The sequence below is a fragment of the Apodemus sylvaticus genome, chromosome 11 (assembly GCF_947179515.1).
Source record: "Apodemus sylvaticus chromosome 11, mApoSyl1.1, whole genome shotgun sequence".
Classification (NCBI taxonomy): domain Eukaryota; kingdom Metazoa; phylum Chordata; class Mammalia; order Rodentia; family Muridae; genus Apodemus; species Apodemus sylvaticus.
In genome coordinates, this window is record NC_067482.1 from 8,780,108 (window position 1) to 8,792,950 (window position 12,843).

The following is a 12,843-nucleotide window of genomic DNA, read 5'->3' on the forward strand; positions in this document are numbered from 1 at the left end:
GCGCATAGATGTTCAGAATTGAAAGTTCTTCTTGGTGGATTTTTCCTTTGACCAGCAAGAAGTGTCCTTCTCTGTCTCTTTTGATGACTTTAGGTTGAAAGTCAATTTTATCTGATATTAGAATGGCTACTCCTGCTCGTTTCCTGTGACTATTGGCTTGTAAGATTGTCTTCCAGCCTTTTACTCTAAGGTAGTTTTTATCTTTGACACTGAAGTGTGTCTCCTGTATGCAGCAAATTGTAGGGTCCTGTTTCCTTATCCAGTCTGTTAGTCTATGTCTTTTTATTAGGGAATTGAGACCATTGATTTTAAGAGATATTAAGGAATAGTGATTATTACTTCCTGTCATTTTTTTATGTTCTTTTTATATTTGAGTGGTTATCTTCTTTTGGGCTTGATGAAGGAAGGTAACTATCTTGCTTTTTCCAGGGTGTAGTTTCCCTCCTTGTATTGGAATTTTCCTCCTATTATTCTTTGAAGAGCTGAGTTTGTGGAAAGATATTGTGTAAATTTGGTTTTGTCATGGAATATCTTGGTTTCTCCATCTATGGTGAATGAGAGTTTTGCTGGGTATAGTAGTCTTGGCTGACATTTGTGTTCTCTTAGAGTCTGCATGAGATCTGCCCAGGATCTTCTAGCTTTCATGGTCTCTGGTGAGAAGTCTGGTGTGATTCTGATAGGTCTTCCTTTATATGTTACTTGGCCTTTTTCTCTTACTGCTTTTAATATTCTTTCTTTGTTTAGTGCATTTAGAGTTTTGATTATTATGTGACGGGAAGTATTTCTGCTCAGGTCCAGTCTATTTGGAGTTCTGTAGGCTTCTTGTATATTCATAGGCATCTCTCTCTTTAAGTTAGGAAAGTTTTCTTCCATAATTTTGTTGAAGATATTTGCTGGCCCTTTCTGTTGTAAATCTTCACTCTCATCTATACCTATAATCCTTAGGTTTGGTCTTCTCATTGTATCCTGGATTTCCTGTATGTTCTGGGATACAAGCTTTTTGCATTTTGCATTTTCTTTGACAGTTGAGTCAATGGTTTCTATGGTATCTTCAGCATCTGAGATTCTTTCTTCCATCTCTTGTATTCTGTTGTTTATATTTGCATCTATGGCCCCTGATTTTTTCTCAAGGTTTTCTATCTCCAACGTTGTCTCCCTTTGTGATTTCTTAGTTGTTTCTACTTCTGTTTTTAGATCCAGGATGGTTTTACTCAGTTCCATCATTTGTTTGTTTGTGTTTTCCTGTAATTCTTTAAGAGATTTTTGTGTTTCCTCTTTCATGACTTCTGCCTCTTGACTCAAGTTCTCCTACATTTCTTTAAGTTTTTTTTTTTGCCTTTCTTCTTTATTGACTTCTATCTCTTGGACCTTATTCTCCTGCATTTCTTTAAGAGATTTTTGTGTTTCCATTATACGGGTTTCTAGCTTATTCATGTTCCCCTGTATTTCTTTAAGAGATTCATTCATGTCCTTTTTGTGTTTTTCTAGCAGCATCATGAACAGTGATTTTAAATCCAAATCTTGTTTCTCTCATGTATTGGCATAACCAGGACTTGCTGGTGTTAGAGAGTTTGGTTCAGATGCTTCCATTTTGCCTAGATTTCTGTTAGTGGCGTTCCTGCCTTTACCCTTTGCCATCTTGTTCTCTGGAGCTAGTTGGTCTTGTCTCTGGCTGGTGTTTCAACCTCCTGAGAGGCTCTAGGGCTATTTCTGCAACACTGGATGTCAGGGACTCCCCTGTTGCAGATTGCTGATATTCTGTCCTCCTCTTGGGTGCTTTTGCAGCCCTAGTGTGTTTTGCCCCAGATTGTGTCTGTGAACCAGATGGTGCCCGTTTGCTCCTTCAGGGAGTGCTGAGGGGTGTATGCTGCGGGGACCTTTTCTGCGTGCTGATCCCTCTGCTGGCCAGTGGAACTCCCAACCGGGTTGGTGCACACAAGGCTAGCCTTGCTGCTCAGGCCCTGAGTCTAGGCAAAAGCCTGGCAGGCCAATGTCCGAGCAAAGTTCCCCTCAGCTGTGAGTGTTAATTGGGTCTGTCAGGTGGCCAGGATGGAGGCGTGCAAGTGCTCCCTGAGAGTGCCTGGAGAGTCTGCTGGGCTAACAACCTCCTGGCCGGGTTGGCACACAGATGGCCCACCGAGCAGCCCAGGGCCTGGAGGCAGTCCAGGGCCTGGCCGTCTTAGACCCCAGCTATGTTAGCCTCGGGCTAGCCTGTTAGCTGGTTTTGCTGTCTAGGACTCTCTGACTTCCTGTAGGCAAAATGGCGGCAGCGCTCGCAGGAGCGCTCGCCGGCCTGGGCTAAAAACCTCCTGGCCGGGTTGGCACACAGATGGCCCACCGAGCAGCCCAGGGCCTGGGGGCAGTCCAGGGCCTGACCATCTGAGACCCCTGCTATGTCCGCCTCGGGCTATGCCTGTTAGCCTGTTTGGTTTTGCCTGCTAGGACTCTCTGGCTTGCAGTAGGCAAAATGGCGGGGGCGCGCACGCCAGCCTGGGCAAACAACCTCCTGGCTGGGTTTGCACACCAGTGGCCTCCCGACCAGCTCAGTGCCTGGGTGCAGGCCAAGGCCCGCCAGGCTTAGACCCCCACGATGTTGGTCTCGGGTTGTATTTGCATACCTCAGTCTGTCTGATTACCCTGGCGTCCGAGAACCAATATGGAGGCCTTGTAACTGACTGGCAGGAGGCAGAGTTCTGATGTGGCTTCTGCATGGTGAAAGGCACTGTAAATCCGCCTCTGCTTGCAGCCCAGCTGGCCAGCGATGGCCAGTGGTCGTGGGCACAGGGTCTGCTGGACCCTGTCAGCTTGGTTCTACTGCTGATGGCCCTTCCGCTGGACCAGCCGCTGCTGCTGTTGCTGATGCTGCCCAACTCTTGATTCTTAATAGTCTATACACCTCGGCCTCTCTTCATACTCATCAAACACTTCTTGTGTCTTAATATAATTCCAATTTGAGTTTCAAACCTGCTGTAAGGACAGATGAAGGATCTGCTGTTGTGAGTGAAATAAAAGAAGGGTCAAGAGCCCTGCAGCCGCCATCCCTCTCCCAAGAGCCTCTGCCACCTTTCCGCCGCTGCTCTACATTCTGGGAATGAATGAAAGCAGAAGAGAATGATATATTTAGTAAGAAAGTAATGGGCCATAGCTCCTACAATACCACTAGAGCCAGAACCTTCTGCGGTTCAGTTTCTGATCTTTTCACACCAAACTGCACAAGTACCAGTGACAGTGACGTGGAAAACATAACTCAGATTCTGTTTCTGGCTGATGGGTGCATTTGGAATAATGGGTAATTCCAGGGTCTGTCTTCCATGGAATGTGTGAATAAATCATCACTTCTATTTGCGGGATGAGTGTCCTACCTGCCAGGTATTAAGGCATTGAGGCTGAGACACTGGACCCGGGAGCTAGAAGCTTGCCACTGTGTCCCACTCCACACTCACTCCAGCAGTGATTTCATCTGATACATCTCCAAATGGTGGCAACAAAGCCATGCCAGAAACCCGAACATGGTTTACCCAGCATGGTAGTAGTAGGGTTGCCTTATACTCCTGGAATAATAGAAAATTAAATCTAGAATGATTTTTCACTACCAACTAAGTTAAGCCTCTGTTTTCACCTATGTTTGTAGGGTGTGTACACATAGATCTGAGACCATAAGCAAAAGTTGATGCAGACAGTTCAAAAAGACGAACGGGCCAGGGAGGCAGACTGGAGGTCCCACAGTGAATGAACCAGGGAGAATGGGCTCCCAGAGGAATCTACCAGTGGTTCTCAACCTTCTTAAATCTGTGATCTTCAATACAACTCCTCATGTTGTGGTGACACACAAGCATAAAACTATTTTCATTGCTACTTCATAACTACAATTGATACTATGATGAGTCATAATGTAAATATCTGTGTTGTCCAGTGTCCTTTGGTGACTTCTGTGAAAGGGTTGTTTGACCCTCTAAGGGGTAGCGACCCACAAGTTGACAACCCCTGTCCTAGATGGAGCCACAGATATTTGATGAGTTGAATGTAGCTTCTAGGGGCCACTCAGAGCTAATCGCCCGGGCTCATTAAAAGAGAAGGTGGAATTCAGCCAACCTCCAAGACAAACCCACACTAAATTGATAGCATTTAAAGGCTCTACTTGAACACCACTCAGAACACAATCTCAGCCCAGCATGAAACCCCATTCTACACTCCTGTCCCATGCTGACTCTAGGGCCCACACATTTCTTGGAGAACACCACCATGCAGAGCTGATAGCCGAGTAAAGTAACTGAAGCCATTACTGAAGAACCAAGCAATGTCCTCATGTTTTGTCATCCCCGTGGTTCAATCACTAGGAAGGCTCTCTTAATTCACTGGAATAAAACAAGGGAAAGGAATGGTCCATTTAGCACAGCAGCAAGCAGGCTTTTTCCAGGCACTCAACCACTTTGTCTGTGGGAGCCAATTGCCTTCACAGAAGTCCATCAGTTAATCACCCACAAAACCCCAGGAAGAGAAAGAGGCAGTTTCCTGAGAGTGTGCTGAAGAGCAAACCCGGTGGAAGATGCAAAGCAAGTGACCTCACTGACTGAGCAAACTATGCACCCACACTCCCTAGGGGCAGCAGGGACAAAGGAAGACCCAGCCTGACCAAGCAAAAGGAATCTGGCAGCCTTTCTCTCTCAGACAGCACCATCCTTGACTTGGCATCTAAGTCATCATATAAAAGCAAACCACCATCTTTAGACCCATTCCACTTGGGGCAGGGTTGTCACTCCACTTCCTTACTCCAAGGTAGCCCAGTATCTGGGCCTATTTCCTTTTCTGTAAACACACCTACAATTTCCCACACACATGAGTGACTTAGTGTAGGAACACAGCACACACCTGGCATACCATGCATTCAGAAACACTATGACTCAGGTAACCTGCCTGTTGTTAATTTTCTAACTTTAATGATACATAACAATTACACGCATTTAAAGGCTATAGTATGGCCTTTCTCTGCACATAGGTATATATATATATGGTAATGACCAGACCAAGAGCAATATACCCATCACCTCAAACATTTGTCATATTTTTGTTTTGGAAATATTCAAAATCATTTTCATCTGAGAATCAATGAAGCAGCAAATACAGACTGGGTGCCTTCTGTGGCCAAGAGCCTGTGTCTATAGCTGTAGCAATCTGTCATTGTCCACAAATGGATGGCCACCTGGCTGACAGGTGAGAGGGACAGGCACAGTGCACTTAGGATTATGATTAGAACTGTCCCCATTGAGCAAGTCTTCCAAGAGCCATTCACCATAACAACACCTATTCATCTTATTTGTAGTTCCCACCAGTCCCTTGTCATGTTATTGAAAGAATTTAAAAATGATTTGCCCATTGAAAAGGAGACCACTGTGGGCATTTTATCTAGACCTTGTAGCATGAGTGGTCAGTATTGACCACTGACGCAGGGATTCCCATGCTCCTGAGTGTTTTGTGTACTTTCCCTTTCTTAATTCTCACTGTAACCCTACAAATTCTACACAGGACACACTGGTATAACCACTTTCTAAGTGAGGACACTCAGCCCAGTGTCAGTAAAACAGCCAGGTGGGAATGTCCACCATTCAGTCTCTTGGAGAAGCTCTGTGTGACAAGCAGGAAAATGCCTTCCACAGAGTGAAGATACCCTCACAGGACTAAGAACTAGAAGAGACAGTCTGAGGTAAGAGGGAGGATTTCTCATTACCCTTCCAGTGAAGGGAGGAAGGAGAGCAGCGTGAGTCTGCACTCACCACAGATTCCAGAGCCATCCTGGCCCAGCACAGTTCAGCATAGCAGCCCCAAGCTCCACACCAGCCACCACAGCCCCACACCAGTGCTCTTAGTCCTAGTACCTAGGCTGAAACTCACAGACCAAGGCTCTAGGCCATATCCAGAGACTCAGCCTTAGACTTGTCCCTGAAGTCCAATGCCTCAGGCCAAGCATATCTTATAGGTGGGTTCCTTAGCATCATGTACCAAATGGGATGGATTAAGGATATTAATGTGTGTCTTAGAGAACATGTGAACAGACACCATGACCAAGGCAACTCTTACAAGGACGACATTTAATTGGATCTGGTTTACAGGGTTCAGAGGTCCAGTTCAGTATCATCAATATGGGAGCATGGCAGCATCCAGGCAGGCATGGTGCAGGAGGAATTGAGAATTCTACAACTTGTTCCAAAGGCCAACAGGAGAAGACTGACTTCCAGGCAACTAGAAAGAGGGTCTTAAAGCCCACACCCACAGTGACACACTTCCTCCAACAAGGCTACACCTCCTAACAGTGCCACTCCTCACGCTAAGCATATTCAAACCACCATAATGTGAAACAGAAAATTCTTCAGGAAAAGTCTAGGCAACTACATACCATCTTCTTGGAATAACTGGCCAGCTAATGAAGCAGTTTCAGTATCTCTTTAAGTATTGCTATACTTTTTGGATAAAAACACCCTTTGCTCTTTAATGCAACCATTTTGTTTTATCATGCAAAACTAAACCAGGTGAAGAGCATGCCTAATTACAGCTGCTTGGTATCTTAAGAAGATACCAGAAAATACTTGCTAGAGAAAAAATATCGTCTTTCCACAAATGGTACTAGTAAAATTGTGTCTGTATGTAGAACAATGAAATGAGACCCATGCCTATTACCCTACACAAAACTCAACCCCAGACAGACCAGAACCTCAATGTAAAAACAGAAACACCAAAACCGCTAGAAGAAAACATTCCACATGATACACGAATGGGAGAGGACTTCCCAGTAAGACTTCATTTACCCAAGAATCAAGGCCAACAAGTGACAAGTGGGACTCATATCACTACAAAGCTTCCATCCAGCTAAGGAAATAGCCAACCCAACCAAATGTAGAGGAAGCCCGCAGGGTAGGAGAATACTCCCATCTACACCATTGATAGAGAACTTTGCCAGCTAGCTTTATGGTGACTTCACACAAACTAGAGTCATTTTGGAAGAGAGACTCTCAATTGAGAAAATACTCCAATCAGATTGGCCTATGGTACATTTTCTTGATTGATGGCTGATGTGGGAAGGCTCAGATCACTGAGGACAGAGCCTCTTTGAAGCAGGTGGACCTGAGTGCTATAAAAAAAAAAATAAGAGCTAAAGAAATCATGAAGGAGCAAGAGAGTAAGCAGGGCCCCTTCCTGGCTTCTTCTTAAGATCCTGCCTCTGGGTGCCTGCCTTTAATTTCTGCTTTGACTGATCTCAGTAATGGAGTATGACTTAAAATCCGAGCACTGGGGAGGCAAATACAGGCAGAGCTCTATAAGTTCAAGCCAGCCTGGTCTACAGGGCAAGCCTGGTCTACAGGGCAAGCCTGGTCTACAGGGCAAGAACTGGGATGCCATGGCTATACAGAGAAACCCTGTCTTGAAAAACAAAAACAAAAACAAACAAAGAGAATGAAAACTGAAATAAACCCTTTCCTCTCCAAGTTGCTTTGGTCATGATATTTCATCACATCCACAGAAACTTCAAGTAAGAGCAGGATATTATATATATATAGAATATACAAAGAACAAAGAATCACAAAAACAACCAACCCAATTAAAAAGTGGGCTAAAATATGAATAGAGAGTTCTCAAGAAATAAAATGCCTAAAATTTAACTCAGAAACTGTTGAACATTCTTAGCAAATAGATGAACGCAAATTGAAACTAGCTTGAGATTTCCTCTTATTCCAGTCAGAAAGTCTGAAATCCAGGAAACAACTGGCAACAAATACTGGAGACAATGTGGCGGAGAGACTCTTTACTTGCTATTGGTGGAATTGCAATCTCATGCAACCCCTCTGGAAATCACTGTAAAGAACTCTCAAAAAGCTAAAATAGATCTAACATGTGAGCCAGCTAAACTATTCACATGCCCAGAGGACCCAACAGACGCCTGCTCAGCCCTGTTCACCACTGCTCCATTCACAATGGCTGGGAGACTGAAAACACCCAAAAGTCACTTGGCTGGTGAGTGGCTAGTGAAACTGTGGTACATACACAGTGGAGTTCTGCTCAGCCATAAAGAAAAATAAAAGCATGAAATTTGCAGATAAAAGGATGAAATTAGAAAATATTAATATTGAATAAAGTAACCCAGACCCTGATAACAAATTGTGTGTGTGTGTGTGTGTGTGTGTGTGTGTGTGTGTGAATTCACTCTCTGTGAATTGTTTGTATATTCCGAATATTAATCCTGGTCTTGCTTGGGGTTTCTATGGCTATCATTAGATACCATGACCAAAAGCAACTTGGAGAGGAAAGAGTTTCACTCAATTGGATGGATGTGTGTGTGTGTGTCTATATTTATATCTATATTTATGTGTATGTGTATGAATGTATGTATACACACACACACACACACACACACACGAACACGCACACGCGCGCACACACACACACAATCCATTCCTTATATAATTTAGAGTGCAGTCTAAGGATGCTTCTATAGCTTTCAGACCCCAACCCAAATCTACCACAGAAGAGACAACTCTACCTCTGTGAAAATTAATTACTACAATTTATTTGTGTCATTTCATTGTTTAAGAGGTTAACCTTTTCCCTACCCCGCCCCCAAAAGCCAACCATTAATCTTCAAATGATATAAATGGGTTTCTTTTTCCTTCATTTTAAAATTCACTTAAGGGAAGCTTGGCAGGGCTGCATCCACCCCTGCGTGATGCACGGACACTGCCTGGGAGAATGGCTGCCCACTTTTAAGATAAGAGCTCTTAAGGACGCTTAACCATCAGGCCGCAGCCATCAGAGCAAATAAATGAGCGCTCGCCTCTTCTCCGGGCGGGATATGCTCTGGGAGCTGCCTTCTCTGTGACCTACAAGGCTTTAGGAGAAGAGACTCTGAGCTTTATTGGCACTGCCACTATTAGACAGACTTCCCTCTCTCCTCCAAGCTCTTTGGGGGTCAGCTTGCAAGTGAGCATTAACTGAATGGCTAATGGAATTAAGGGTATAATAATAGAAGGATATAGTGAGACAATTGTATTAACAAGGAATAAATCATGTTGAATGTAAGGTAAGTGTTTTTTAATTGATTGATGGGAAGGATGCTCCACAGGTTTTGTCGGGGACTAACAGCCACTTACCTCCTCATCTCTAGTAAAAAGCCAAAATGTAGAAAAAAAGATAAGAAAATTATGCAAGGAGGAAGATAAATTATTCAGAGAAGATGGCCATTTTGTGCTGACATCACTAATGTGAAAAGGTACTAAATCTTTGACACTGGCTTCATTCCTTGGTCGCTGTGGGCTGAAATAGCATTTCATTCCAGAGATTGAGACTGAACTGTCTACTCGTGATGCTTTTTTGCACTCCATAGATGGAAACCAAGATGCCTGGACACCTGAAGGCACAGCAGACACCGTTCCCCGCCTTGAAGCCAGCTCTACACTCAGAACACTGCTGCCCTGCCTGTGCTGCTGGCCCTGCCTGTGCTGCTGCCCTGCCTGTGCTGCTGGCCCTGCCTATGCTGCTGCCCTGCCTGTGCTGCTGCCCTGCCTGTGCTGCTGCCCTGCCTGTGCTGCTGGCCCTGCCTGTGCTGCTGCCCTGCCTGTGCTGCTGCCCTGCCTGTGCTGCTGCCCTGCCTGTGCTGCTGCCCTGTCTGTGCTGCTGCCCTGCCTGTGCTGCTGCCCTGCCTGTGCTGCTGCCCTGCCTGTGCTGCTGCCCTGTCTGTGCTGCTGCCCTACCTGTGCTGCTGCCCTGCCTGTGCTGCTGCCCTGCCTGTGCTGCTGACCCTGCCTGTGCTGCTGCCCTGTCTGTGCTGCTGCCCTGCCTGTGCTGCTGCCCTGCCTGTGCTGCTGCCCTGCCTGTGCTGCTGCCCTGCCTGTGCTGCTGGCCCTGCCTGTGCTGCTGCCCTGCCTGTGCTGCTGCCCTGCCTGTGCTGCTGCCCTGCCTGTGCTGCTGCCCTGCCTGTGCTGCTGGCCCTGCCTGTGCTGCTGCCCTGCCTGTGCTGCTGCCCTACCTGTGCTGCTGGCCCTGCTTGTGCTGCTGCCCTGCCTGTGCTGCTGCCCTGCCTGTGCTGCTGACCCTGCCTGTGCTGCTGCCCTGCCTGTGATGCTGGCCCTGCTTGTGATGCTGGCCCTGCCTGTGCTGCTGACCCACAGTTACAGGTACTCTGCATCCACTTGGCAAAGCTCATGTGCAGACTTCAGGGATGGGATGGTTAACTAGAATGAATTTGAAAGTAAAACTGATACTGAAGCAAACAGGATGTATTACAGGACAGGACACTGAGGCAGGAGGACAACACATTTGAGGTCAGCTGGGCTATGTAGTGAAGTCTGTTTTAATAAAGAAAGATTGGATGGAAAGGATGGAAGGAAGAGTGACAGAAGGCAAGGAGAGAAAGAGGGAAAGAGGGAAGGAGGAAAGAAGGAGAGGGAGGGAGGGAGGGAGGGAGGGGGAGGGGGGAAAGAGGGAGAAAAGTAGCTTTAGAAATTCTTAAGTTAGCAGTTGCCCTCCTTGGGTCTGCTTCTCTCCTGTTCTTACTCCTTGGTCACTGGTTCAGCCCATTCCACACCAGGCAGGGCATTCCAGCACGAAGGAGTATGAATTGATTCAAATCATGTATGAGAGAAGCCATTGCTCTTTCTAAAATTCCATAGGAGTTGCTTTTGCGCCCTGCACACACACATGTGTGTGCACACACATACAGACACAGACAGACAGATACACACAGAGAGACATACACAGACATGAACATAGATACACACACACATAGATCTACACACAGAGACACACACAGGCATACAGATACACACACAGATATACACACAGGCACACACAGGTGTACAGACACACACAGATACACACACATAGACACACACACACACAGAGGTTTGGGTTATTCCCTTAGTGGTTCATAAGTCATCATCCAGAACACTCTTCTCTGTCTCACTGTAAACAACTCATAATAAACCTATCTACAGAGAAGCCTAAACTTCTTTAAAATCTCCAACCTTTACCAGTTCTCTTTTCTTTTCAGAAGTAGATTTGTATGTAAATGATAGTAATTTCTCTTTTGATATTACTCTCAGAAGGAAAGGGACCTGACTACTTCTGTACAACTAGCATAGGCCAAATATCATGCTGAACACATAAGATTATTTAAAATTTATTTCTCATAACTATGCTTTGCAAGAAATACTATCACCTTCATTTCACAGATAAGAAAAATAAGATTTAAGGGAATTAAATACTTCCTCAAGGGTTACACCCCTGACAAGGCAAGAAGGACTGGCTAAAACCCAGGAAGAGGGCGGATAGCCTGCAAAGAGAAGACAAATCCAGAAAGAGTCTGCTGGGAGCAGCAAACACCACCTCAAAAGACACCTGAACAGTCTGTCTCTGGATCTATAGTAAAAATAATTTAATAGTTTCCAACTTCTTTGGTTATATTTTATTTTATTATCTGATATAATAGAGCAGACATGAGAGTGAACCTGAACAAAGGAACCATCCCCAGACCCACCCCTTACAGGATGAACAACATACACTCTCTACGGACTCACCTGATCTTCAAAAAGAATTGGACTTGCACTGTAATTTGCACCCCAAGGCCAGTGATTGCTTCAACTAGCACTCCTTATCCCACCTCTCTCATGTAAGATTAGTCATTTAGACCCTCCCATTGGCTCCACAGTCTGGCTCACAGCTACAGGAAAAGACTCCTGTTTTACCAGAAACCACACCAGTACTAGGGACTCCAGGTACCTGGAAAACTACAGGACACAATGGTATCCAGATCCCCAAAACCCCAGAGGCAAATCAAATACCCAAATCCCAGAGGTCACACAGGTCACCAAAACCCCACCAGAGAAGTCTTGCTGGTCATCAGAACCATGGACTACTTAGGCCAGAAGAACAAAAGCCAAAGACCAGAAGAGGAAACAGAAACCAAGGGTGAAAAAAATCCATCCAACAAAGATAAACTCAGAAATTTGCACCTAAAGCTATAATAACACCAAGGCAGATGACAAGAGGCCAGTATAACAACACAATCAAGCAAGTGAAAGATCTATATGACAAGAACTTCAAGTCACTGAGGAAAGAAACTGAAAAGGACATCAGAAGATGGAAAGATCTCCCATATTCATGATAAGTAGGATTAACATGGTGAAAATGGTCATCTTACCAAAAGCAATCTATAGATTTGATGCAATCCCCACCAAATTACAACATAATTTTCATAAACCTTGAAAGAGCAACTATAAACTTCATATGGAAAAACAAAATACCAAAGATAGCCAAAACAATCCTGAACAATAAAAGAACTTTGGGAGGAATGTCATCCCTGACCTCAAGCTGTACTACAGAGCCGTAGTGATAAAAACAGGCATGTTGATCAATGAAATCAAACTGAAGACCCAAAAATAAACCCACATGAGAAGCCAAAACCATACAATGGAAAAAAGAAAGCATCTTCAACAAGTGGTGCTGGACTAACTATATGTCTGTGTTGACATAAATAAGAATGAAAATAGATCTATATTTATTACCTTGCACAAAACTCAAGACCAAGAGGATCAAGATCTCAAAAACTAGATACACTAAATCTCATAGAAGAGGAAGTGGAAAATACCCTTGAATGCCTTGGTACAAAAGACAAGTTCCTGAACAGAACATCAATGGCTCAGGCTCTAAGATCAACAATTAATAAATGGGACCTTGTGAAACTGCAAAATTTTTGTAAGACAAAGGACACAGGACAAATTGGCAGCCCACAGACTGGGAAAGGATCTTCACCAACCCTACATCTGAAAGAGGGCTAATATCCAAAATTACAAAGTTACA

At 44.8% G+C, this 12,843-nt stretch overlaps 1 protein-coding gene across 1 annotated transcript; it reads left to right on the forward strand.

The window, feature by feature from the left end:
* The first annotated feature begins 9,382 nt into the window (after window positions 1-9,382).
* LOC127696266 (keratin-associated protein 10-4-like) lies at window positions 9,383-10,105 on the forward strand. The gene has a single exon (XM_052198833.1). It carries the CDS (start codon window positions 9,383-9,385, stop codon window positions 10,103-10,105), a length of 723 nt encoding a protein of 240 aa, XP_052054793.1.
* The last annotated feature ends 2,738 nt before the right edge of the window (window positions 10,106-12,843 follow it).

What these genes read in the sequence shown, in the direction of transcription:
- LOC127696266 (XM_052198833.1), top strand. Translation starts at nt 9,383, where the DNA reads ATGCCTGGACACCTGAAGGCACAGCAGACACCGTTCCCCGCCTTGAAG.